This window comes from Emydura macquarii, unplaced genomic scaffold (genome assembly GCF_026122565.2).
Source record: "Emydura macquarii macquarii isolate MOO-44397 ecotype Brisbane River unplaced genomic scaffold, CSIRO-AGI_Emac_v2 contig_2531, whole genome shotgun sequence".
NCBI lineage: Eukaryota > Metazoa > Chordata > Testudines > Chelidae > Emydura > Emydura macquarii.
In genome coordinates this window covers 2,276,492-2,301,784 of record NW_027132668.1, presented here as the reverse complement: position 1 = coordinate 2,301,784, position 25,293 = coordinate 2,276,492, and the positions used below count along the sequence as shown (strand labels likewise).

The 25,293-nt window shown below is 39.7% G+C and overlaps 1 protein-coding gene across 1 annotated transcript in view; it reads right to left on the bottom strand.

Annotated features, from left to right (window-relative positions):
* Positions 1 to 16,266: 16,266 nt before the first annotated feature.
* Positions 16,267 to 25,293, bottom strand: part of SLC9A4 (solute carrier family 9 member A4) — a 46,025-nt gene continuing 36,998 nt past the window's right edge. The window contains exon 14 of the mRNA XM_067563527.1: positions 16,267 to 16,348. Coding sequence (XP_067419628.1) covers positions 16,267 to 16,348 — 82 coding nt within the window. The remainder of the gene's footprint in view (positions 16,349 to 25,293) is intronic.

Genomic DNA, 25,293 nt, shown 5'->3' with positions numbered 1-25,293 from the left:
CATTGGCCATTTGTGTGAAGAAAGGCCCCGCCTGCAGGGGAAGCTTGCCACACTTAAACTGACATTACCAAACCAGATAGATCTGTGTTTCTGTGGCTTCAGGACATTACATGAGTCCAGCAGTGTCTTAACAAATTTCCCTGAAAAAGCTGTGATAAGGAGATGGAGTCCACACCTATCTATCAATCTAACCCAATTCACACAGCATCTAGTGGGCCTGTCAATCTTTTATATATCCTCAGCATATTCCTGTGTGATAGAACAGTACTATCACTCCCTGACGGGGAAGTAATGCCCAGAAAAGCTAAATTACTTTTCCAAGGACAGATGTGGCAAAGTTGAGCCTGGAACCCGCCTCTTCTAAGTACAGAGCTAACACCCTAAGCCCTGGACTATTCTTTCTCTTAGATACAGGAAGAGCTGGTTTAAAAAAAAAAGAGGCCCACGATTGTGACCTGTTTTGTTGAAGTTTTCTTTTCTTTTCTTCAAAATCTTAAAAAATGTCAGCCATCTGCACAACACAGAGAAGAAAGCACAGAGTAGAAAGTTTGAATGCCAGCAGGTATACACTACTGGAGTAGCTACCAGACTGTGCAAGAGCTCTCCTTATAAAAAGATGATCTTGTGAGTTATACTATTTCTCAGAACTATACAGGTGAATAGGACCCAAAAGCTCCATATTGGGTTAAGGGGAAGCGATGAAGAAACATATTGCTACAAGCCAAAGGTGAGAAAAGGAGAAAGGCATTGAAATTGGAGCTGACAACAAGGTAATTAATGAAAAGTCTACATTTACATTTATTGTTATGCTGAAATATATATATATATATATATATATAAATATTTCCTAGATTTGTTTTTTTGGAACAGAAAATGCCTGTGTTGTGTAATAATCATAGAACTGTAGGATTGGAAGGGACCTCAAGAGGTCATCTAGTCCAGCCCACTGAACTCGAGGCAGGACTATCTAATAACTAGACGGTTCCTGACAAGTGTTTGTCTAACCTGTTCTTAAAAACCTCCATGCTGGCATTTAACTAATCCCATTTAGGCTTTGATGCTCACAGTTTATTAAGATAAATGGGAGGGTGCTTTCTCTCTTCCTACAGCCTCTGAACTTTAGAGACTTATCTGTTGTAATCATGTACCACACTGGTAGCCCACATTGCCTCCAATCCTTTAGCTGGATCTGTGTAGGTGGATCTCTGCACCCTTTCAGAGCCTCCTGAAGTCAATGGGGCGCCAGACAATTGTAACCGGGCACAAGTACTGCATTTGTATTTGCTTAGAGCAAGCCCCAGCGCTGGCCCTGCCCCCAAGCAGCCCGGCGGCCCAGCCGTTCTGCCCCCTCCCCCTCCAGAAACAAAGCGGCTGGCCGGGACCTGCTTCAGCACCAGTCCCATCCCCAAACAGCACGGCAGGTGCTCCCCTCTCCCAGCCCCGCCCCTTCCCCCCGCCCCTACAGGTGGTGGTATTACAGGTGGTGGCGTTTTATGTTGGTGGTACACGACATGATAGAGTTTGGGAACCGCTGGCTTAAAGCAAGGCTTACTACTCCGGAATCTTGCCTCGGGTAACTCTGCACCATTACAATGCTATTGTAAACAGAAAGCACTCTGGTGTTGCACAGAAACAGAAAGCTGTGGTATTGCAAATGGCCCATCCAGCGCAGTCCCACAATACTCCTGCACACACTCCTTTGGCTACTCTGTGCAATATCTCCTGTGTTCCTGATTATTTTCATGCTTTGAGTATCTGTCATTTTATGCATGGAAATTGTCTGTTTTATAAGGTACAATACAAAAATCTTAAGGCTTCCCTTGTTTAAAAAAATGCAGTACTAAATGGCATTTAATTTTACAAAGTATATGATATTATCTACATTGAAAAATAGTCATTCATTCTTTTCAGGATTGTTTTTTAAAAAAAAATAAACTATAGATTGCTACCTCCGTTTTAGGAAATGGGCTGGGTATCCACAATGCATTGATATTTCAATGGTGAGAATGAGGGAGTGCTGCTTCTTGGCAGATTGAACAGGTTTGCACTAGCCAGGATGGTAATGCAAAGATTTTGAACAAGTTACAATGGTTTGGTCAGACCTTTGCAGCAATACATTTCTATAGTATAGAAAAAGGTTTTGAGTTAAAAGGATGGGTTAATATTATGCTGACTCTATCTTTCCAATGGAAAAAAGATATTCACATCTTAACATTGTGCTCACTCTTTATTCACAATGGAAAAAGATAAACGCCTATTTAAAAAGAGACAATGCTCACAATATTTTAGAATTCAGTAACATTTTCAAAGAGACCCTAAAATCACATGATCTGCATGTATAGTTTTCTCCTGACATTAAGGCATTTTTCTGGACAATATTGTTGTATATGTTGCAATAGGACATTTGTAATGTTCTCATATAAATTGTCCCAGCAGCAGCCTGACAGTAATCACCCCTTTGTCAGCTAGGTTTGAAAAGAATAATGTGCAATGAAGTCTCAAAGAAGATGGCACTTCTATAAGCCCTGTTAAACTGTTAATAGATCCCCATTGGTAATGTGATCAAAACTACAGCTGCACTCTGTAAAATGGCCGCACGCTACACAATAGAAAGATATAATGATTGTATTACTGTATAATGTTTCTCAAAACCAAAGTTCACTGTTGTAATGATTATTGTATTGTTTCTGATATTTATATGGGTAGGATTTGTAATCCTGTTTAAAAAAAACAACCTGCAGCTGACTAGAAAATAGAAAATAATTTCATGAACATTTTAAAGAATATGTGTCCCCTTTTTTATCAACATTTTGACAGCAATTTTTCAACTATCTATAAAACTAATTAGAAAATGGAAAACATTTTTCATTAAATTCTGGTTTCTTTTCCATCTTCTACTGAATTTTTGTTCTTGTGAAAGTTTTCTGACCCGTTCTATTCAAAGGTGATTTTTAATTGCATACAGCTGCTATCCCCCTCTCCAAATGAAAGACAGTAAAGCAATATTCCCCATTGAGAGTAAAAGTATAAATTTTGTCCCTCTTTCATCCATAACTTAAAAAGCGATGATAGGATTTTGCTTAAAATTTTCCAAAGAAATTCACAGCTGAACAGAGACTGCACAAGGAACATTTCGGCCAAGTAGGGGGGTAATTCTAAAAGTTACCAGTAATTGAAAACAGAGTGTTATATAATTGAAACTGTTTTACAACCAGAATGACATCAACTGTTATAGATGACAGCTATAAAGATAATGTATAGCAATACATTTACAGTTACAGTGCAACCTTTGTCTCACACTGTTTTTAAGCAGTCACAAGACTTAAAATCAAAGTTTTTTTCTGAATGATAACACACTATTAAGATAAAATATAATAAAAAGTAGTTTCTACATTAGAACAAAATAAGGAAGCATCCAGGTCACCACAGGTAAAGAGAACAATCATATCTGATTCTTATTTCACCTCAGCAGCCAAGAGGAAATGATCGTAATTCTGGGAAAACATGTGCTGCTGGTATGTGTAACTGAGATGTCCAGTGAGGTAAGAGAGAACTCAGATTGAGAGCTGATGTAGGGTTTTCAGAAGAGGCAAAAATAACCTCTACCATAGAATGTGAACATTAAACAATGTGTTGCTGAGAGGGGATGGTTTAGATTTGTTTATCTTTTGTTTTTTATTATAGTTCACCTTGATACCTTATTTTGGAAAGTGTTGCACACATTTCCTTTCAATAATCTATAGCTAGATTTCCTTTATTAGATTTATACATCTAAGGCCTTCATACTGCAAACATTTGTGCATGGGCGTAAACCCACTGACTGTTCAAGGAATGTATAACTAACCTCTTGATCTGTGTGAGACGACAGAAGCTACAATTACCCAAAATGTACATTCTTCTCCCAGGTTTGTGCATGGTGCTGCTGAGCAGCTGTTCCCACAATGGTGACTGCTGTTCCAGATTATGGGCAGTCCCATTCCCTGAGCAATAGTTGAATGGGGTGTTGGAGTAACTGTATCTGGATAAACACCTGATCCAGTGCCAATGGCCTGCCCCCATCACAACTTTTCACATCATCCCTGTGCTGGTCTGGTACAGAGACCCTTTCTCCAGGCATGTGTAGACAACCCAGGGAAACCACTCCATTCTGCCACCCTTATTAAATAACACAAAGGGCTTTGCACTGCCCTGAAGTGCCGTGAGTGAATTTCACCCAATAGAGAAACATAAACAAAGTTAGGTAAATTCATTTTAAAATGTGCAGGTGTATTAACAAAAACTGTTTTGCAGTATTCACCCATCTCTAACTACTACAGCAGTAACTGTTCAAGGAATGTTTTGCCTATTTGCTTATATTTACATTATTTGCTTAATTGCTTATATGCCAGGAGGTACAATACCTAAGTGCATTCTTTCTATTCCTTGAATGAAAAGTGCACTCACTCTGCTCATAGCAGCACTGACAAAGTAGGGAGGTTTGTTGTTGTTGTTGCTTTTCCCAATGAGCATTCTTTAAGTACTTGCTACCCGGTTACATCCCTGTACTGATGGGAAATGACATTGTTGGTGACATTCTGGACGGGCCCAAAATCAGAGACTACAGACTGGCCTCCATTCTGCTTAATGGTGTTTTAGCAATCAGAAGAACGCCACTGTTTAATATTTAAACAGAATGTTTAATGTTTAAACAGCAAAATTCTTCTTTGCAGCAGGATTGTTATTGGTCTATTGATCTCTGATGCAGAGCCCCCAACCTTAGTCTAAAAAATACAGTCACTTTTCATCAGTACGAGATCGGTCACTGAAGAAAAAGCAGAAATGCTTATTTTAATAATATGTGCCTATTTATCTTCCAGTTAATCTTTGGACATATTCATTACTTTTGCAAGAGATTACTGTAATAAGGATATTTTCTGCTCCTTCTTTCAACCATGGCGGTGTTTAAAAGATATGGGGCCTAATTTGGCTATTAGGCCAAAGTAGTGTGGGAGCTGCCTCACCCAGGATTGGCCTTGGGGGCCATGTTAATGAGTGAGTCACAGACACAATTCCCTACCAGCACCCCCTTCATATTGGTGGGATGGTATATTATTGAGAGCAAGAGCTGGTTGAAAAGCTTTTCTTTGTCAAAAGTTTGAAAGATTTGTCTCTTCTGGTTTAAAAAAAAAATCTGGAAAAAAGTTGCTGTTTTTAATGAGCTAATAGAGTGGACAAAACATTTAAAAAATTTGATGAATTTTATTTTATGAAAATTTTCAAAAAAAATTTCACAAAAATATTTGAAGGCTTTATTTATTTATTTATTTAAGCAGATCTACTGTAGACTATTCCCAGCCAACCCTGTGCTCATTCAGCTACTCTGATCCACAAGAGAGATGGTGGAGCCAACACTCTATTCATTCTCCTCTCCCCCACACACTAATTCTGTTCCCCTTCCCAACCACTTCCTATCTGCCAGATTTAGGGAGGAAGTAAGCAGGTAGTAACCTTGATTTCTCCTAACTGCCTGGACCCAAGAACAGGATAGGTCATGTAAATGGGGGCTTAACTCTCTTTTTCTCCCTTGCGCAGCTACATAGTCTAAACTCGGATCCAGCTCTAATAAGATATAGACAGAGGGTTAAAAAATGCCAATTGTTATCAAACTTTACATGTTAAACACAGTCTAAGGCCTGATTCTACTTTCTGTAGCATGAGTTCATCTGAATCAATATAACTAAGTTGGGCCCTTCCTATTTCTTTGTGGCAAGAAGTGCTTCTGAGCATGAAGGATGTACAGGATAGCATGCCATGGCAAATGATGCAGTTCATTTTTATGATGAAAATTAATCTTTCTGTTTACTTTTAAACAATGCAAGATTATATTGCTAACAAAAATCATTGCAATGGGTATTTGTTTTAGACTCTTGAGTCTTTCCTCTGAATCAGTTCTGTGATAACTTATTATATACATTTTGTTTTAAGGCATTTAAAATTTATTTTTTAAATAAGTTGCAGGAGTTTCTTTCAAAGCATGAATTGTAAGACATAAGAGTCATAAGTTACAGGGCCAACGGGATGGAACACTTGATGATTACCTGTTCTATTCATTCCCTGTGAAGCACCTGGCATTGGCCACTGTCAGAAGACAGGATACCAGGCTAGATGGACCATTGGTCTGACCCAGTATGGCTGTTCTTATGTAGTTAAGTTTCATATCACTACAACTCGAATTATTTTATCTTAAAAACTGCCCTTGCACTTTCCTTTAAAGAAGAAAAGTCAGATAAAATATTCTTATTACTGTACTGGCAATTCATTTCCCTGGTATATTATAACTGAACACTGGAACCATCAAAGTCTTCTATAATAATACTGTAGCTAAAGCTTACAAGTAAGTAGATAGTACTTAAGATAGCAATGTTTAAGTAAGGTAGAGCCCCACAGCTCAGTATAATTAATGAATTGCACAGAAACAATTATTCCATTGATCTATCTATATAAGCAAGATTCTTAGCTGTGGCAACTTGAAATTCCATTTCCTTTCTTTGACGTACTGTATGCAGATCAAGCCATAGCCAGCTGCTATTCACAGTCAATCAGAATTAAACAACTGTGACATCATTAACCTAATGGTAAATCTGTAGCACTAATATATTTTAAAACCCAGCAATCCTTAGATAACCCTCTACACTGGCTGGTACTCTACATTATTCCCATTGAAGTCAACTGGAAAATTCTCACTGGTTTCAATGGCAGCAGAATCCAGGCCCAATATTAGGAAGGAGTTTTGGTTCAAGATGAATACTCTTGTATTAAGAGGTTGCTTGTGAATTGCTATCTTTGATAGTCATCATATAGTTAACTGACTGTATGTTACAAGTGTACATGCTCGCAGAGATTATGAGGTGAGCCTCATACATAAACATGTTTGCTACATAAACAAGAAAACTGCCTGGCAAGAATCCATTTTGAGAGTGAATGCAGCTTTCTATTAAGGTGTTGAAATATGCAGCTTCACTGTTTAATTTTTATTTTCTTCTAGCTTTTTAAGTCCTTATCTTGCCAAACTGCTGCTTTCTATTTATCAAATTTCTAGACTACATGTTCAGATTTAGGTACCTGCTACTTATGATTCTTATGTCATTGTGTGTTTTCACATCAGAGGGTTAATATGCTATTGTGGAGTCTCTTAACAGTTCATCTCAGGCTATCGTTGAATGACAATAGGTATATTACAGGTTTTCCATATGCCTTGGTGGGAGTTTGATCTTATCTTAACTCAATCTTGCATACATTGTTTTCAATAGAAATTATTCCCATTTAGTACTGTTCCACATAACATGTAGATACAACCCCATTCTCATCTGTCAGTACAGCACAACCCATGGAAAACGGAATTTTCAGAATTATGGGATAACTGGGTAGTGATGGTTAAAATGACAACTTCAGCTTGTAATTCTTTAAGACATATGGTATGGTTAGCAATGCAGTCTGTACTCTGACAAATTGACTAACTTAAGACTTCCTTTCATTCAAAGGTCCTTACTCAGTTTGTACTCAAACCTCACTGAGGGAATTCAGTAGGAGATTGCCTGAGTAAGAACCTCAGGATTTAGCCAATTATTATTCATGGACCTGATCCCACACCCATTTATATCAATAGGAGTCTTTCCATTGACCTCAGTGAGAGTTAGATCAGGCCCCATGTTGCTAAGCATTGATATTATCCTTTTATTATTGAGCTTTATAGCTGATTGGAATGTGCCAAGTATAGTGACAATGTATCGTTTTCAAAGGGTTACAAAGCATCTCTCAAATATGCCATTCTGATTTTGCAAGGCTAATCAGGTCTCTAATGGGTTGATGTGTTTTTTCTGGATGGATAGAAGCCATTCCCATGTCAAATACTAATACATAAATAAAGAAATGCATCCTGTGGCAATTATCTTCTCCCTCAATTTATAACGATAACGCTCAATTTACTCAAGCAAAATCACAATTCCTAAATGATATAAAAGTCATTATTTGTCATTTATATTTTATTTATACACAAAAATAAAAAGGGTGCCTACCCAAACCATTAGGCGCCCAGCCCTAATTACAAGAAAAACTAATTAGCAACAAACCCAATAAGAGGCCAATAGAATTCAACCCAATATATAGAACCCATAGTTATATATTACTAGTCAATTTCTCTATAGTATAATAAGTCCATTACATATAATTCTATATGCAGCAAGCAGATTTTAAGAAAAATATAATGACTATATTTATAAATTCATCCCTTTTCAGGAAAGCACCTAAACACAGGATTAACTAGCAGCACATGTTTAAGTTCAAGCATATCCTTAAGTGCTTTTGTGAATGGGAGTCAAGATAGAGGTGTTGGTCTTATATTGAAAGCACTGCACTGGGACTCAAGAGATCTGGATTCTCTTTATAGCTGTACCCCTGACTTCCTGTGTGATGTTGGGTAAGTCATTTAGACTCAGTACCTCATTTTCCCATCTGTAAAATGGGGAAAATAATTTCCCCCAGTTTTTGTCAATCTTGTCTATTCAGACTGTAGGCTCTTCAGGACAAAAGCAGTCTCTTTCTATGTGTTTGTACAATGCATAGCAAATGGGGCACCCAGCAGTTACAAAAATAGATATATAAATAGTTTTGAGATGGATGGTTAGTTACAACCTTCCATTGCAGATTAGGGCCTGAATCTACTCCAAGAGAAGTCAACAAGAGTTTTGCCATTGATCTTAGTAGGAGGAGGATTGAAACCCACCTCTTTAGTCTACCTGTCAGAGCTGTTGAAAACAAAGTCACCGTAAAAGTTTTTAATTATTAAATAGACTTCTCCAAAGAGTAACGTGAAAGACAATAAATGCAGCAAATTCAGTATAAAAACCTGGCAAATTCTTTCAGAAGGACAAAAAGGCTTCAGTGTGAAATGTACATGGAAGAGGTTTTCAGGCATGCACAAAATGCGGGCAGCTCTAAAGTGCACAAATAAATGGAAAGTTGTGCAAAAGATTATTGCAATAGAAACAAACTGGAGATAGTGACATCCCAGGGAAAGTGATGAGATGATAATTATGCGGACCTGATCCAATGCTCTTTGAAGTCAGTGGAAAGACTCCCATTGATCTCAGTGGGCTTTGGATCAGTCTCTAGACACCCAAGATTGAATATAGGTTAGATTGCCTAGATCTGGCAGATCTTTTCGGGGGATACCACTATGAGTTGTCATACCAGCCTCATTGGAACCTTTTTGGAAGTTGTTGTTCATTCATATTCTACCCCCTCCACCTGGCTACTCACAGGAGATTGGGTTTGATGCTTCTGGCATATTAATTTTAATTATTTCAATGTAGTTTGTATGTACAGGATATATAATTCTTTTGTATGGTCTGCTAGCCACGAATTTCACAAATTGTTATATTTTGTATATCCTGATTTGTAATTAATCCTAGTTAGTATTCTTTCATACAGTCAAGTTTTTACAGGCTGCCACCTCTTGTGTGTCTGTGTGTATGTATATGTAGTTAGTACCCATAGAATGTACACTTGCATTTTTGAACATGCTATTTAGTACAGACCCAATTCCTACAATTTAGTTGGCAAAATTCCTTATTTAGTCCCAATATTAAGCTTTTATAAGATATAATATAGATGGTAGGTAGCTTTAATCCCACAACTAAAGAGCAGGGACCAAAATACAGATGAGCTTTTCTCTGGGGTAAATGTTTCTCATAGAAAAGCCAGGCTGGACAGAGGCTTCTGTACAAATCTGGTCCATAATGCGGGAAACAAGCAGCAGGGAAGTTAATTGAACAAAATATATAGAACCAGGTGTGACAATGCTTCTCCTCTTACCACCCACCTAAGAAAACACATGATAATATTAGACAGTAACACAAGCACACGCCCTGAAAGAACTTGGTGCTGGTATGGTCAGTTTTAAATATTTGTTTGGAAAGTAAAGAAATTGCTTCTTTGTGGGGCTCAAGATTTCAGGTTGTCTTAAAGTTCAGGGATGTTCTCTGGCTAAATCCTCTACCCTGCTGTGAAAATCTCTACTTTCATTGATCTTTCTATTTAGTGGGAAAGGAAGTTAGGTGATGTAAAAATGTGCCCTTCGTCAAATGAAACAGCCTGATTGTACTCAGAGGAAGCCATGCCAGTATAGTATTACAGCAGTTGCAAGATTATATATATTTCCTCATATTTAGCCTTACTTTCTCACACAACTGTCTTTCACAGCATATTATGTCATGGGAAAAAAAAGGTGGGGCAGTTATGCTCTTTAACTGTAATGTTCATTATTTTTGCAAGCCCATCCCTAGCAACATTGCATCTCGTACCTCCTGCGGAAGGAATGCATTGCATTAACAAATGAATGCATGCTAATTCTTAGGCCTACGATTGGAGGAGGGGAACTATATTTTTTCCATCTAGAGAAGATTTTGCTGGGGCCTAGAAGGCTGCTGGGCAGAGCTGTCCAAGTATGGAGGAAGTACTCAGGAGTATTTGGTGCGGGGTGGATGAAAAGAAGACAGGAGGAAGAATTAGCACCCTCACACCTCTTGCCACCAAACCTCAGAGAAGAACTATAAGCTGTTCAGTAATGGGCAGTTCCAAACATTCTATATGGCTGCCTCTGAGAAGAGAAGAATTTATAGGCGTGTGATGTGTACATAGATCATTGAATCCATCGTTCATTTTCCAAGTAAAACGATAACTCTGATCCTGGAGAGAGGAGACGACACATCTACCCTAGACTAGCTTTTTCCAGATAATTCATACCTTAAGGCAGGTTCTAATCTTTTAATGGCCATAGCGATCTCTTCCTGGGGCTAAGTTCCAGTTTTGTCACATAGTCAGCTTCATTGTGATCTCATTTATTACAGTATAAACCAGGAGAGATTGTACTGGTATCAGTTGTGTTATATCTGTGCAAAACAGTGCGATAGCCTAAAGTATTGGAATAGAACAAGTGTAGTTAGTCAGGTATGAAAACCAAAGTGAGGCGCAAAAGCAATTATTCTGAACTATGATTTCTGCTGCAGTACAAACTACTTCAAGTTTAGCAGCAAAAGGCTAACAGGTAGCAAGATTTTATCCTATATCATTTTGTTACATTGGGGAAGACTCTTAAGGGTAACTCTTGGGTATAACTCTGGTAACAATCACCGCTCAGGAAACACAAAGATGGGGCCTGCTGATATATGACAATCATGGAAATGCATGTGGACACTATGAACTGAATGGGAAAAGGTTTCATGCATTCTGTTTCTAGCCTCCTTCTTTCAGCTATTACGCAAACAATGAGCAAAAGGGCTGAATCAGCCCTCTCCCACAACACCCTGAGGCACCACCGTCACAGGATGCTTTGATGGAATTTGAGTTTTAGCCTCCACTAAGAGGGGGTTTGCAGAATTGCAAGGTGTCCCAAACCTCCCCACCCTTGAAGAGCTCCCAACAGGCCTGCACAGTCCAAAGCTGACTAGTGTCAGGGAGGGCAGTAAGCCATTAGGGTTAAGAGGGGATATACCAATTCTTCACATTGTCTAGGCAGCCACCACTGGGGGGGGTCATTTCTGGAGCCTCCAGAATAATTTCCATCCCCTGGCAGAATTCATGGAATAAGTGTTACCATCTTCCCTCCCACTCCTTCTCTCTCCCCCCTCAGCTAAATCTCTCCTGAGATGCAGCGGATCAGGAATGAAAAAAAGATGTATAAATTGCACTAGCAAGAATGAATCTGGCCCCACGTATACAAGTTCCATGGGCATCTTTTGCAAACGTGCATAACGGCCAGTGTTGCTAACGGCCAGTGTCAGCTAAAAACCGTCCTCAGGCAGAAAGGTTGGGTTCTAACTCTGGCTGTGGTTGGACAGATTTTATGTAGGAGGCATTTGGACTGCCATGCACATGGAGAGTCACAAATGAACCCCAGAACAACCGGGGGAGGCTTATAGTCTTTTCTTTTCCTTATTTTTTAAAAAACAAACAAGGGAAATGAATGAAAAAATCTTATTTATGGGCAATATTACAGATGTGCACTTAGAATAAAAAAGGTAATCAATTCAAAAATTAAATGCCTTCCCTCAATATTCATGATATATGCTATATAAAAGTGCAGCGGCATTTGAGAATTGGGTGTTCCTTCCACTCACTATTGTTAAGTAGCATCCTCAGAACAGGAACTGAGTAGAGTTCCCATTTCCTGAGAAACATGATGAGAAATGTGTCTGCTGTGATCTGAGCATCCTAGCTGTGTGTATTTCACACAGACACCACAACCAGCACCACTCCTCACCAAAAAAAACCAAAACCAAACCTGTGACAAACCAAAGAAACTAAAAAGAAACTCCCAGAGTTTTACCTAGACTCCATGAAGTCCACTAAGGACTGCCATTGAAATTGATTTTACATGGAAAGTGCTCAGATACTATGGTGATGAGGCAGCAGGATAAACCTGGGATGGAGGTAGACAGACAATATATTTTGTTCTTGGGTTTCTTGTTATTTATACACAGTACCATAAAAGATGCAGGATGTGTGACACAGTCAAGTTAAATTTGATGAAGGAACTGTAACTTTTTGCATAGCCTGATTTTTGTTTTTAACTGCCTAGTAAGTCTCAAGGAAATAAGGTTCTTAAATATGCACCTTTACCATACAGTTAATGACATGTTTGTGAATTTAATTAATAAGTTATTTTTCTTATTTTAATATATATCAAAAGGACACTTTAGTGGTACCTACAGTAGCCCAGAACTTTGATTACTACAAATAGGAATAACCCTTTCCTTTTCACTCCTTATCTTTTTCATTAGTTATTCATAGACATGAAGGATGATAACCACAATGATTTACCTTAAAAGTAACTGACCCTAAATAATATAATCTACTATAGACAGGGATCCAGAGGCAAAGCCCTTATTCCAAATATTTAAATAAAAGAAACTAGGAGTTTGGTGGCAGCATTAACAAATTTAAATTTCCATATAAAGGAAACCTCAGTTATTTTGTCCTGGTCAGACTTTGACATAACACTGTCATGTGATTATTAGGTATTAGTAGTTATTTGTATTATGGTAGTGCCCAGGGACCTCATGGATGATTGAGGCTTCATTGTGCTGGACTGGGTTTATAATCTAAAACCCTGATCCTGCAAATACATATGTACATGCAAACTTAAGCACATGCATTAATTAGTCTTTGCAAAGTCAGGGTCTACGGCCTTGATGCAGCAAGATACATAGGCCCTGCTCCTTCTCCTACTGAAATCAATGGTCAGACTGCCATTAACTTAAATGGTGCCAGATCAGTGCCTAAATGCCTTGGTTTCAGTGAGCCTACTCCCATGCATACAGCTAGGCATTAAGACCCAGTTCTTCACAAGTATTTAGGTCCCTAGCTTCCATTTATTAGTTAGGTGCCTAAATATCTAAGTCCCTGGCTGCTGAATTAGACTTTTCAGCCAGTAAAGAGCTTTCCTGGGTTCTTGATCATAAAGGCACCATAGTGCATGGAGATACCTGACTCTGTAACTGGCAAACAGCCTGATGAAGTGTCTTCTCTTCAAAACATCTGGAGTATGGTATGACAGGCTGCTACATCATGCTGCCTACCAAACTAGAATCACCTAATAGTTTAATATCATCTACTAGACTGTAAAAAAAATCACCTTGGGGGAAAAAATATTTTCTACTGTGCTACGTCCAGTTATGTAAAGCCTTCTTGTCTCTCTGTCCTATGCCATTCCTCAACACCTACCTTTGATAATTTTTTTAAAAATTCCAGATTGGGGAGCGCAAGAAGCTAGGAAATTAAAAAAAAAAATCCCTCCTGCAGGTGGTGAAGAAAAGAATGTGAAGAGACGTAGTCTTCCTAGTGTACAGCCTGAAAGTCATTCATTCCGCACAAAAGTTACTTTCGTTCCTATTTAGTCCCGTTTGAAGAACTTGAATGTGTCAGCCTTTTCTCCGTGGTTGAAACCAAACCACTTTGTGAATGCATTGATTGGTTTTCATCAACAGAGGTCACTGCAGCACTTTTGCTCTCTGCTGAAAGCGTTCCTTTGCCAGCAGATAAAACGTGGGAATGTAGAGCTCTCGTTTAACGTTGATTAGGCTTTGTAGATTGCTGCAGAAAAAGACACAGAAGGCAAGAGTGAAAAAAGCATATTAGCAAAAAACCCTCTTAAAATAAAGGGGATTCGCTGGTCAGCTTTTGAAATGGGTCTATTTAATAGAAAGACTGATAAGTGTGTGTGTGTTTCTGGTTTTGGCTGGCTATGTGTCTTGTAACTGTGTGTATCCCATCCCTCTCCCCCTGGATCGAGACAGAGCCTGAATTTCCAATCTTGGTGCTGGGTTTACATCTGCAGTCTACCTCTTGATACGTCAGGTGAGTGTAAGGTATTTCATAGGGAAGGTTATTCTCAGTAGGGTGGTAGAAAAAAGGGGGAAAGTTTCTGAAGGACGGCCGAAGAAAGAACTCAGTCCAAATGGCAGGATTTGACTAGTAAGTTTGCCCACAACCATTTTAACTGAATTTGAATCTGTGTTTGCATGAAGGAAGAGATTTTTGGGATAGTTATTGATTGACAGTGAGGAATTCAAACCAAAAGATCCATTTGATCCAGCAATAATGTGAGTGTTGGAGTCTGCAGCTGATAGCCCCACTATAACAGACTGAGCCAAGTACAGATGCAGTCAGAGATGGCTTTAGAAACAAAGTGTATTGTAATTGTAAGCAGTGATAATCAATTGTTACAACAACCAATACTTTCCTTCCTGCATGTGTTGATTACACAGAAGTAAACACCTCATCTTCTACAAGCCGGATAATAATGTTCTTTTCAAACAGTATTGGTGGAATAATAAAAATATTTAGCTCTTATATATTGCTTTTTATCGGTAGAGTTCAAAACACTTTCAAAGGAAGATATCATTATCCCATTTTACAGATGAGGAAATGGAGGCACAGAAAGCTGACAGGACTTCTAGTCACTGGCAGATCCAATAATAGAATTCAGGTTTCCTAACTCTTATTTTGCTTCCCAGCCCACTAGACCGCACTGGGTAAAAAGAGATTCAATTTCAGACTCCAGGAAATAAGTACATTTGCTGCAAATTCTTCACTTCTCTTTTTCCTTAAAAGTACATTTAGTTTTGTTGGCGTGTCTGGTAGGTGTGTGTTGGCACAATATACATTTGTCAGAGATCAAATTATATAGCTTTTGAGTCAAGAAAGATCAGGCATTATTTTGAATGTACCAACCTTTTCTCATCAGTCCACTAAATTAAGTGGTACAGGGAAGGGTGGCTAGTTTGAATAATATTGTTGTCTTCAACTGAAGTAAAAGAAATGTAACCCTCCTCGTATGTCTGTATTTGCTATGTAAATAATTCTTAGAAGAGGGAAATGCTTTCTTCCTCCTTTTAATTATCTTAAATGTGACAACTGCTGTCATTTGTAAAATATATTTGGTGCATAAAGTTTTTTCCATTTATAATTTCTTTTCATTTAAATACCATGAGAACCCATTCAGGGACCTTAACTTCTCAGTGGAGGATCATCAGAGAAACATACAACTTTCAGTGCTTTATTTTAGTAGCAAGCCTATGCTTGAACTGAAAGTATATCATGGGGGGTTGGTGGTTACAAAAATATTGTAGCACATACTGGGGGGAACCAATGATTTAATTTGCAACAACACAATTGTGAGAATGGTAGCATTCAAAAGCCATGTCTACCAGACCAGCCTAGCTATGCAACCCTAGTTATGCCAGCATAACGCCATAGTATAAATGCCGCCTACTTTGACAGAAGGGGTTTTTCCATTGGTGTAGGAGCACCACCTCCCTGAGTGACGATAGCTAAGTAGACGCAAGCATTCTTCTCTCACCCCAGCTGCATCTACACCAGAGATTAGGTTAGCATAGTTATGTCATTCAGCAGTGTGAATTTGTCACACTCCTGAGCGATATAGTATTGTCGACCTACATTTCAAATGTAGGCTCAGGCCAAACTTAGTGACAAACTAAAGTTTCAAGAGGATCCTGACCTCATAAGTAAATAATAAAGGTAAGCCCATGGTACCCACATGGTAAGGTCCATCCTGGCATGCTGCATTATTTTTATTTATTATTTGTATCATTGCTTCAGATGGGTACATAGGTGTACATCCCCTTTTGATGTAAAAGCATAACCCAAAATCATTCCTCACACATTGTTTTTGTCCAAATATCTTTTTTTAACTTGGACTGGAGGAGATTAAACATTCTTAAACAGACAGTGTGTTTCACTGACTCCAGGTTGTTTACATATGTCCTTTCCATTCAAATTCTTCCACTTGCTGGGCTGAGAATAAGAGGGACAGTTTCAGTCCATTGCTGTTGTTCAGCTGAGGAAATTTCAGTCACCTGATGGAGGAAGTTTCAGTCACCTGAATGCCTCAAGGGTGGAAAGAGAGCTCTGGGGGTCACAGAGTTAGGAGTGCTGGGTTCTATTCCTGGCTCTGCCGTACAATTATTAGGTGAGTCACTCTCTCTCTTTGTTCAAGTTTCTTCATTCTTCAAATGACGATAGCAATATTAATGTTTGTCTAACTCACATGGGTTCTGGGACTCTAAATTTACTGGTCTTTGGAAAATATGTTGAGCTCTTTGTCTGAAGGTGCAATGCAAGTTCAAAGTCCTATTATTGTTAATCATGTATTACTCACACTGTATATATTGGTGGATCTAAGGGAATATGAGTAAGCCTGCTTTCAGCAAGCAGAAACTTTTCATACACAGTCTCCACATTCATTTGCAGGTGGTTGGGTTTTTCCCCAGAGTATGGCCCCTGATGAAAGCCTTTTGTGATGGGAAACAGCCTGGGGTAAAGACAAACTTAACTGGTTAAAGGGTAATTGTTTTTATTGTAAAAGAGGACTTAAAAAACTAAGATCCCATTTACTTCAACAATGAGGAATACTTATTGTTATTTTTAGCCCTTAGGGCCAGCTTAGCTTTATTTCTTTTAGCAGTATTGCAAGGAACCCACAGGCCTGCATCCTGTAAAACATTTTCTTAAGCAAATTAGCATGTTAGTGGTTTTCAGCCTGTGGTCTCCGGACACCTTCAGGTCTGCAGACTATGTCTAAGATTTCCAAATGGGTCTGCACCTCCATTCGAAATTTTTTAGAGGTCCCCAAATGAAAAGAGGTTGAAAACCACTGCCATAAGTAAAGCATAGGCCCGTGAACTTTTGCATAGATAAAGTGGCCCAATGATCATCCTAGATTTTGGGGAACTGGGAATAGCTTGCTTAGGAGAAAAGTTGGCACAGAAATGAGACTAGGCAACCAGAGGAGAAAGGGGTGAGAGTATATAAGTCTATGAGCATGTGCTATGCAAGGAATAACTGTGGAGATTTCTCTAATACTCCATTATTGCTATTTGCTTATGTGATTTGGAGCTTTCTTGTCTCTTTTAATTGTATTAATAAAGGTGGTGAAGGTTGTGTTTTGCTCTTTGTGTGAGTGTCTATGCCATATACCCCAGGGTTCCCTACATGACATTTGACTGGTTAGTTTTGACTCTGTTGTATCTGCTTTGGGGACAAAAACCTTAGTACACGCTTCTCATTAACTGAGTACCATTTGGCATTCATTATAGGAGCAGCCTACATATTCATAATTTCTTATCATTGCTGATAATATTGTAAAGCCAAGGTCAATAGTAGGTGTTTGGCTCAACGGCTACCAGTACCCTGGAATTAGTAGCTGAGATAGTGATACAGCAGTGATAGTGATACAGCAAATTAATTTAAAATATCTTATGGTAATGTCTTATGCAACAGATTAATATGTTCGTAGAAAAATATTAACTAGATGTTTAACTATTTGATTTGTGGCTGCAAACAGCTAGTTAGATTTCAAGTTACTGTTTGTGCCTGCAGTTCATTGTGGGTATAAAAATATGGGCACAGTTATTGCTGATCCAAAATCGCACTCATAAAAAGAGAGGCCACTGCTGAAAATCAGGGCCTCAACTTTTTTTTTTTTTTTTTTTCCAGATTGTGTCTCTTTGGGTAATGGGAATCTAAATTGCTCAAGGAAAAGGAATGAACTATAATAAACAAGAACTAATGTTGACTCTTGAAATTTTACACCAGTGAAACCAAACCTACAATGAGTTTCACTTGCAATTAAGATTGAGAGTCTTAAAAGAAAACAAATAAAGTAGGCAATTTAGCACCATAGCTTCCTAGTCCTTTTAACTGGGCCAGTCTATTACTCATATTACGTGCCACTTTTGATTTCAAAGTCTTTAATTACGGTGTGTTTTGCAACTATAAATGCTAGCATTATTTGTCCAAATAGGGGAAAAAGCACACAGAACCAAGAAGATAGATTATCCCTCTTTTAAACTTTTTAACAAGCTCGAAAGCTTGTCTTTGGAAATGTCTTTATTGACGCTGGCACTGTTGGCGCCGCCGGATCAATTCTGCAGGATCGATCAAGCGGCAGTGGAAACCCACTCCATCGATCCGGAAGTGAACTGAATAAATCCACCCTCAGAAAAAGATTAGCACTGCGTCGACGGGAGGGCATTTCCCATCGGCACAGCGTAGTGGGGACACCGTGGTAGGTGGAAGTTAGGAATTTCCCTGGCAGTGTAGACCAGGCCTTTTCAGCAACAGAAGTTGGTCCAGTAAAAGATATTACCTCACCCACCTTGTCTCTCTAATATCCTGTGACCAACATGACAACAGCAACCCTTTTAACTTAATTTAAGACTGCAAGTCAGCATATAAAAAAGTTAAAGCAATGTAAGTATGAAGTAAGGACACTTGAAAATATTCAAAATGAAAACATTTTAAAGTCCAATGTATGTGTGGTACCAACTCATGCAATTTCTCATGAATCTCGCAATGTTTGGTATTTTTCTTAAAGCCTCAGCTTCTGCAGTCATGTGATTCCATAAAAATCTCTTCTTTCTTTAAAAAAAAGAGTGAGGTTTTTTGTCCTTATAATTGCAGAGTAAAGCGTGAAAACATTCATTTTAAAAGCTTAAAAAACAGAAGGCAAAGAACTTAACATTTATTAGTGTTTCAAAATCCCATTATTTTGAAGCTAATAGTTTTTTGGGGCGGGGGCAGGCTGACATGATTTTCAGCAAATGGGGTTGGCAATACTGTAAGTCTCCCCATTTTTATGAAGTTTTTTATTCACTGAAATTTTTCATGACCTTTAAATACAGGTTATCCTTGAAAAAAAATAGAGAGATTTGTGCACTAAGGGTGAAATTCACTCCCGTTACAAGCCAGAACAATAATTGGACTTAAGTAGACCATTTGCTGGCCCACTGCATGAGGGTGATTTCATTCTGTGTTATTGTTATATAAATTAGTGCAATAACTGTTCTACAAAGACTTGGTCCTGAAATCCTCACTCAGCCAAAACTTCCATTGAAGCTAGCAAGCAGATTGACTTGAATGGGGCCTGAGCCTCAAATCAAATGTACCATGCCAAAACATGAAGTGATGTCAGATGTATATTATAGTGATTGGTTAGGTAGCCATCTCAGTAAAAATTCCTATTCATTTTAAAAAACCATATCCATGGAAACTGGTGTTCTTTAGAACAGGTGTAACATTGGGGACTATTTCCTTAGCTGGCCTCACTTTAACTTTTTTTTTTAAAAAAAAACATGTAAATTATGAGCCAGGTCAGGCCACCAAACAGGTATTTCAATGGCTTTAAAACTCATAACACTAAATGGCCCTGTTTTATCTCAGTAGGAATTTCTCAAGAGGCAAAGAACCAATGAGAAGCAATGAGAATTTAGCAGGACAGATTGTTCTGTTTTATAATGAAAATGATATATTCCTATTGCATGCACTTCCATGACTCTTTGGATGAAAAATGTTAAAACCTATTATACACCCTGAACTGAATTAAGGAATAGTCTACAGACCAGATTTCCAAAAGAGCTCTGCTCCCATTTCATCAGTGGAAGCTGTTTTGAAACTCTGGCCAAGATAAAACCATTGGATTTCTCTGTCATTAACAAAGAATTTGCAGAATTTAAGGATGGCGACCATGGAATTTGGTCCCTTTGTGATGCAGAGTATAGGGTGCTCTGGTCATTATATCTTTCATGCATAAGAAAATCAAATTTAGGTATGCAAGTACATAGCTGCTATAGAGATCTTACACTCACAGTTGAAGTACAAAAACGGTCTTAGGGACAGACTCTCCATATTGATATGATCTGTTAGCACCTTTTGATGCCATTGATTGTCTTCTCCTTTTATCTCCTGTCTCTGGATGATTGGCTATCACAGAAATAAGCCCAACTGTCTTCTCTGTGCAGAAGATTTATTTTTCCACTCCTGACCTCACTCCCACTGTCCAAACTAAAATTTCAGCCTTTCTGACATTTCGTTGTGGATGCCAGCCTTCAGCTTAAGCGCAACATGAACAAAACAGAACTCCTAATCTTTCCTTCCAAGCACTCCGCCTTCCACTTTTCTCAGTCCTCATGGACAGCTCTTAACCTTGGCCACACTTATCTTTCACTTGTCCTTCTTTCTAGGTCCACACATTCAGGCTGTGTTTAACTCTTGCCTCTTCTTGCATAACAGCTCTAAGACAGGGCCTTTCTTCTCTGTCCACACAGCTAAAAGTTTCCTCCAGGCCCTCTTGTATCTTGACTACTATAACCTCCTCTCGTGTGGCCTTGACAAATGAACTCTTAGGGTATGTCTTCGCCACACGTGGCACAGTTGTAGGGAATGTCTAAACTGAGACACTATGCTGCACAACTGTGGGTGGGATTCTCCCGTTGCTGTATTTAATCCACCTCCCTGAGAGACAGTAGCTAGGTCAATGAAAGAATTCTTGTTGACCTAGCACCGTCTACACCAGAGGTTAGGTGAGCATAGCTATGTCTCTCAGGGGTGTGGATTTTTCATACCCCTTAGGAGACATAAGTTAGGCAGATGTAAGTTTCAATGTAAACCAGCCCTTACTCCACTTGCATCCATTCAAAATGCTTCTGTAAAGATCACTATCCTCCTATCCTGTTGCTTCAAGCATATCACTTCTCTCTTTGCATCCCTCTCCTGGCTCCTCCTTCTCCACTGCATTAAAAGCAAATTACTTGTCCTTACTTGGGCTTTGTCTACATTATAGAGTTTTGTCAATGCAAGTTACACCGATGATCAAAAAGTGCTAATCACTTGTGTGTGTTCACAAAAACGTTCCTTCTGTCGACACAGCACGTCCACAGCTGGTGCTCTAGTATCGTCAGTGAGAGCAGTGCACTGTGGGTAGCTATCCCACTGTGCAACTCATCACCTTCCGCATCTAGGGTTGTGGGAAGGCGGAGTGGATTGCAGTGCATCAGAGGTTTTTGGGTTTTTTCCATCCCATCATTCCATGGGTTTCCAATTGCGTTTCATGGCATTTTTCAATGGCCCTTGTTTACTGTGCACCTGCCATCTCTGTTTGAAAGGATGGATCCTGCACTGCTCTCCACTGTTGTGGTCACTGTTATGAACACATCACAGATGGTCATGCAGTATATCATGACCTCCCAACCTGAACATGAACAAAATGCTGTGTGCCATAAAAAGAACCACCACCAGATTACTTTTGGCACTCACGGAGCAGCTGCGCACAGTAAACTGTTGCTTTTGGGCTTGGGAAACAAGCACTGAGTGGTGGGGTTGCATTATAATGCAGGTCTAGGATGAAGAGCAGTGGCTGCAGAATTTTCAGCTGTGGAAAGCCACTTTCCTGGAACTGAGTGCGGAGCTCGTCCCAGCACTGTGATTCAAGGACACTAAAATGAGAGCTGCCCTCTAGGTGGAGAAGCGAATGATGATTGCTGTGTGGAAGCGTGCTACCAGTCAGTCACAAATCAGTGTGGAGTCAGGAAGTCCACCCTCGGGGCTGTGTTAATGCAAGTGTGCACGGCCATTAATCACATTCTGCTGCAAAGGACTGTGACGCTTGGAAATGTGCGTGAAATCGTGGATGGCTTTGCAGCAATGTGATTCCCTAAGTGCAGTGGGGCGATAGATGGCATGCATAACCCAATATTGGCCCTGGACCATCTTGCAATGGAATACTTCAATAGAAAAGGGTACTTCTCTATGATGTTGCAGGTGCTTGTGAATCACCATAGGCGTTTCACTGACATCAACGTGAGGTGGAGAGGGAAGGTGCATGACTCACACATCTTCAGGAACACGGGCCTGTACAGAAAGCTGCAAGCGGGGACTTTCTTTCCAAACTGGAAGATTCCAATAGGGGGGATGTTGAAATGCCCATAGTGATCCTGGGAGACCCAGCCTACTCCTTACTACCATGGCTCATTAAGCCTTATATGGGAAACCTGGACAGCAGCAAGACATACTTCAACAATAGGTTAAGCAGGTACAGAATGATCGTAGAATGTGCATTTGGCAGATTACAAGAATGCTGGGGCTGCCTTTATGGCAGGGGTTAGACCTAAATGAGGCAAATATTCCCACGGCCATAGCAGCCTGCTGTGTGTTCCATAATATTTATGAAGCTAAGGGTGAAAAGTTTCCCCCAGGGTGGAGCACAGAGGCAGGTCTCCTGGTGGCAGCCCCCCATTGTGCCCCTCTAATAGCCCTGGTATCTGGCTGCTCAAAATCTATTTGCAACAGGGAGGTCTTGTGACCCCATTTTGACAATAAGCCCCAGCAATGAGTCTTTCTATACAGCACTCTGCCATGTTTTGTTAACTTGCCACTTTGCATGAAAATGTTGATGATTCCTGACTGTGATTTGTAGTCTGCAGATGATCCAATTGCCACTGTGTATTAATTTCAGCAGCAACCACCATGTGTAGGAGACAAATAAAGACTGATGATCTTTCAGAGAATATGTTTTTATTAAATACCAATTAACAACACACACAAAATGCTTGGTGGGAATGGAGATAACAGTGAAAGGTAGGGTAGACTGTCATAGCTGTGTGTACTCACGGCATTGAATCCTTATAAAATAGACCTCTTTTAAAATCTGAATCAGTTTATCACTGTCCCTTGGCAAGCACATAGCTTGTTGAATACTCTAAATATGATAAGTTCGGCCTGGGGGGATGCTCAAGATGGGGCAAAGGATCTAGGTGTTTTTTTAAGGGGATCACTGCAGGCAACTAGGGACAAAATGGTAAATTCTGCCACCATTTTCCAAAGATGCAGGGGGGTCATAGAAGCTGATATCTCACTCCTGAGGGTAAGCGTGTGCATGTCCTGCATGCAAGCAGCTTCAGACTAGGTCCACATGCCTGTGTGTCACTTTGGTCCCTGTACAAGTGATTGCCAATTGGCGTGGGAAAGTTTCCTACAATGGGGGAAGGAATAAAGCAGCTCTGCCAAGGAACCTTTGACAAAGGATTGGCGAGTACCTCCAGGAAAGTTTCCTAGAGATCTCTCTGAAGAACTCCCATGAAATCTCAATGTGCATTAACACACTTTTCCACTGCACTGCTTAGCACAGGGGCACATGAAGCATGCTGAAACACAGCTAGTCTTGTACGTTTCTATCCTTTCATCCAAGTCTAGAATGTAACAAAGCAAAGGAGAGCTCTACCTCATATAACTGAGCTGCATCAACTCAAAAACATCACTTACCAGAGCTCCCCTCTCCTGCATCATGCGTACCAGAGAAGAAGGGCTGGGACTGGCTCGCACCCTACGGATTGAGAAGTAGTTCTGGCTCCCACAGTACTGGATGACCCTGCTCCTTCTCGTCTTCCAACATGACCTCCCCGTCCACAACTTTATCCCCAGGGTTGAGTCTGCTATCCGCTGTCTCCAGCCCCACCAAAGTATCTATGGGGCTCTTCATGGTGGAGATGGGGTCATTGCTGAGGATGGCATCCAGCTTCTTATGGAAGCGGCAGGTTTTTGGTGCAACACCAGAGCAAAGGTTTGACTCCCTTGCCTCCTTTATCTTCTCACGGCACTGATGCAGGTTCCATTTGTAGCCCTTCTCCAACATGCCCTGAGAAATCTGACCATAGGTATCCAAATTCCTACAGCTGGAGCGGAGCTGCGACTGCACAGCCTCCTTTCCCCATATACTCAGCAGATCTAACAGCTCTGGTGCGCTTGAAGCAGGAGATCGCTTGCTGCATGGAGCCGCCATGGTCAGCTGGGATGATGCAATGTGAACACTCCACGCTGAGCAAACAGGAAGTGGAATTTCAAAAATTCCCAGGCCTTTAAAGGGGATGGGGCAGATGGCTTGTGTATCTGGCTCTGAGCAGCCCAGTTCGTACTGCTGACCAGAACAGTCAGGAGGGGAAAATTTTGTGGGACACCTCCTGGAGGCCATTTACAGTGACATAACCGTGCGCAGTGTCTACACTGACACTTTGCCAGTATAACTTTGCCACAAAAAAGCTCCTATGTCTCTCGTCAAGGTGGTTTTATTGTGTCGGTGAAGCAGGAGAGTTTTGTCAGTGGAAGGAGGATTGTAGTGTGTAAACCTTAACTTTTTTGTCGACAAAAGTTCACTTTTATCGACAAGACTGTGTAGTGTAGACAAGTCCTTATAAGGCCCTTCACAGCCTCACTCTGCCCTGCTTATCATGTATTATGTAGCATCAGAACACTTTTGTCATGCAAATGATGCTAGTCTTGACTTGCCCATTTGTAAAATTTTCTAACAAACACCTTTGTGCTTTCTCCCTCTTTTGCAGCTCAGCCTCTTCCATTAGGGTTTGATTTTTTGTAAGTACATAATGCATTACTTATGCCCATGATAAAAGATAATAATGTAACTTTACGATTATTGGCAAGTATTTTACATGGGCATCTGCAGTATTACTTCTTGGTTAATGGCCAACTAAACCATTAACTGCAACTAATGGTGTAAGAAAAATTTCCTCCAGTGCTACTTTCTAATTGCTAGAAAAGCAAACTAAAAATGCACTTTGCAGGTTTAGGGCCAGATCTTTAAACTGATGTAATTCCATTAACTTCAATAATTCTGTACTGATTTACAACAGCTGAGGAGCTGGCCCATTGATTTCTGGAATAATAAAAGCTTAGAAACAAACAAACAAAAAGGATGAGACTTCTCTCAGGCTCCCCACTGATTTTCTTTGTATTTTTAAAAGACTTGCAAAAACATCAGAAAAAATAAATATCTGTTTGTATGAAATTTAATGTATGCTCACATTTGCTATGCCGGTAAACGCTGTAGACCAATACAATGTTTTATAAACAATTCAAGAGTACATTTTAAGCACACTCTTAAAAATT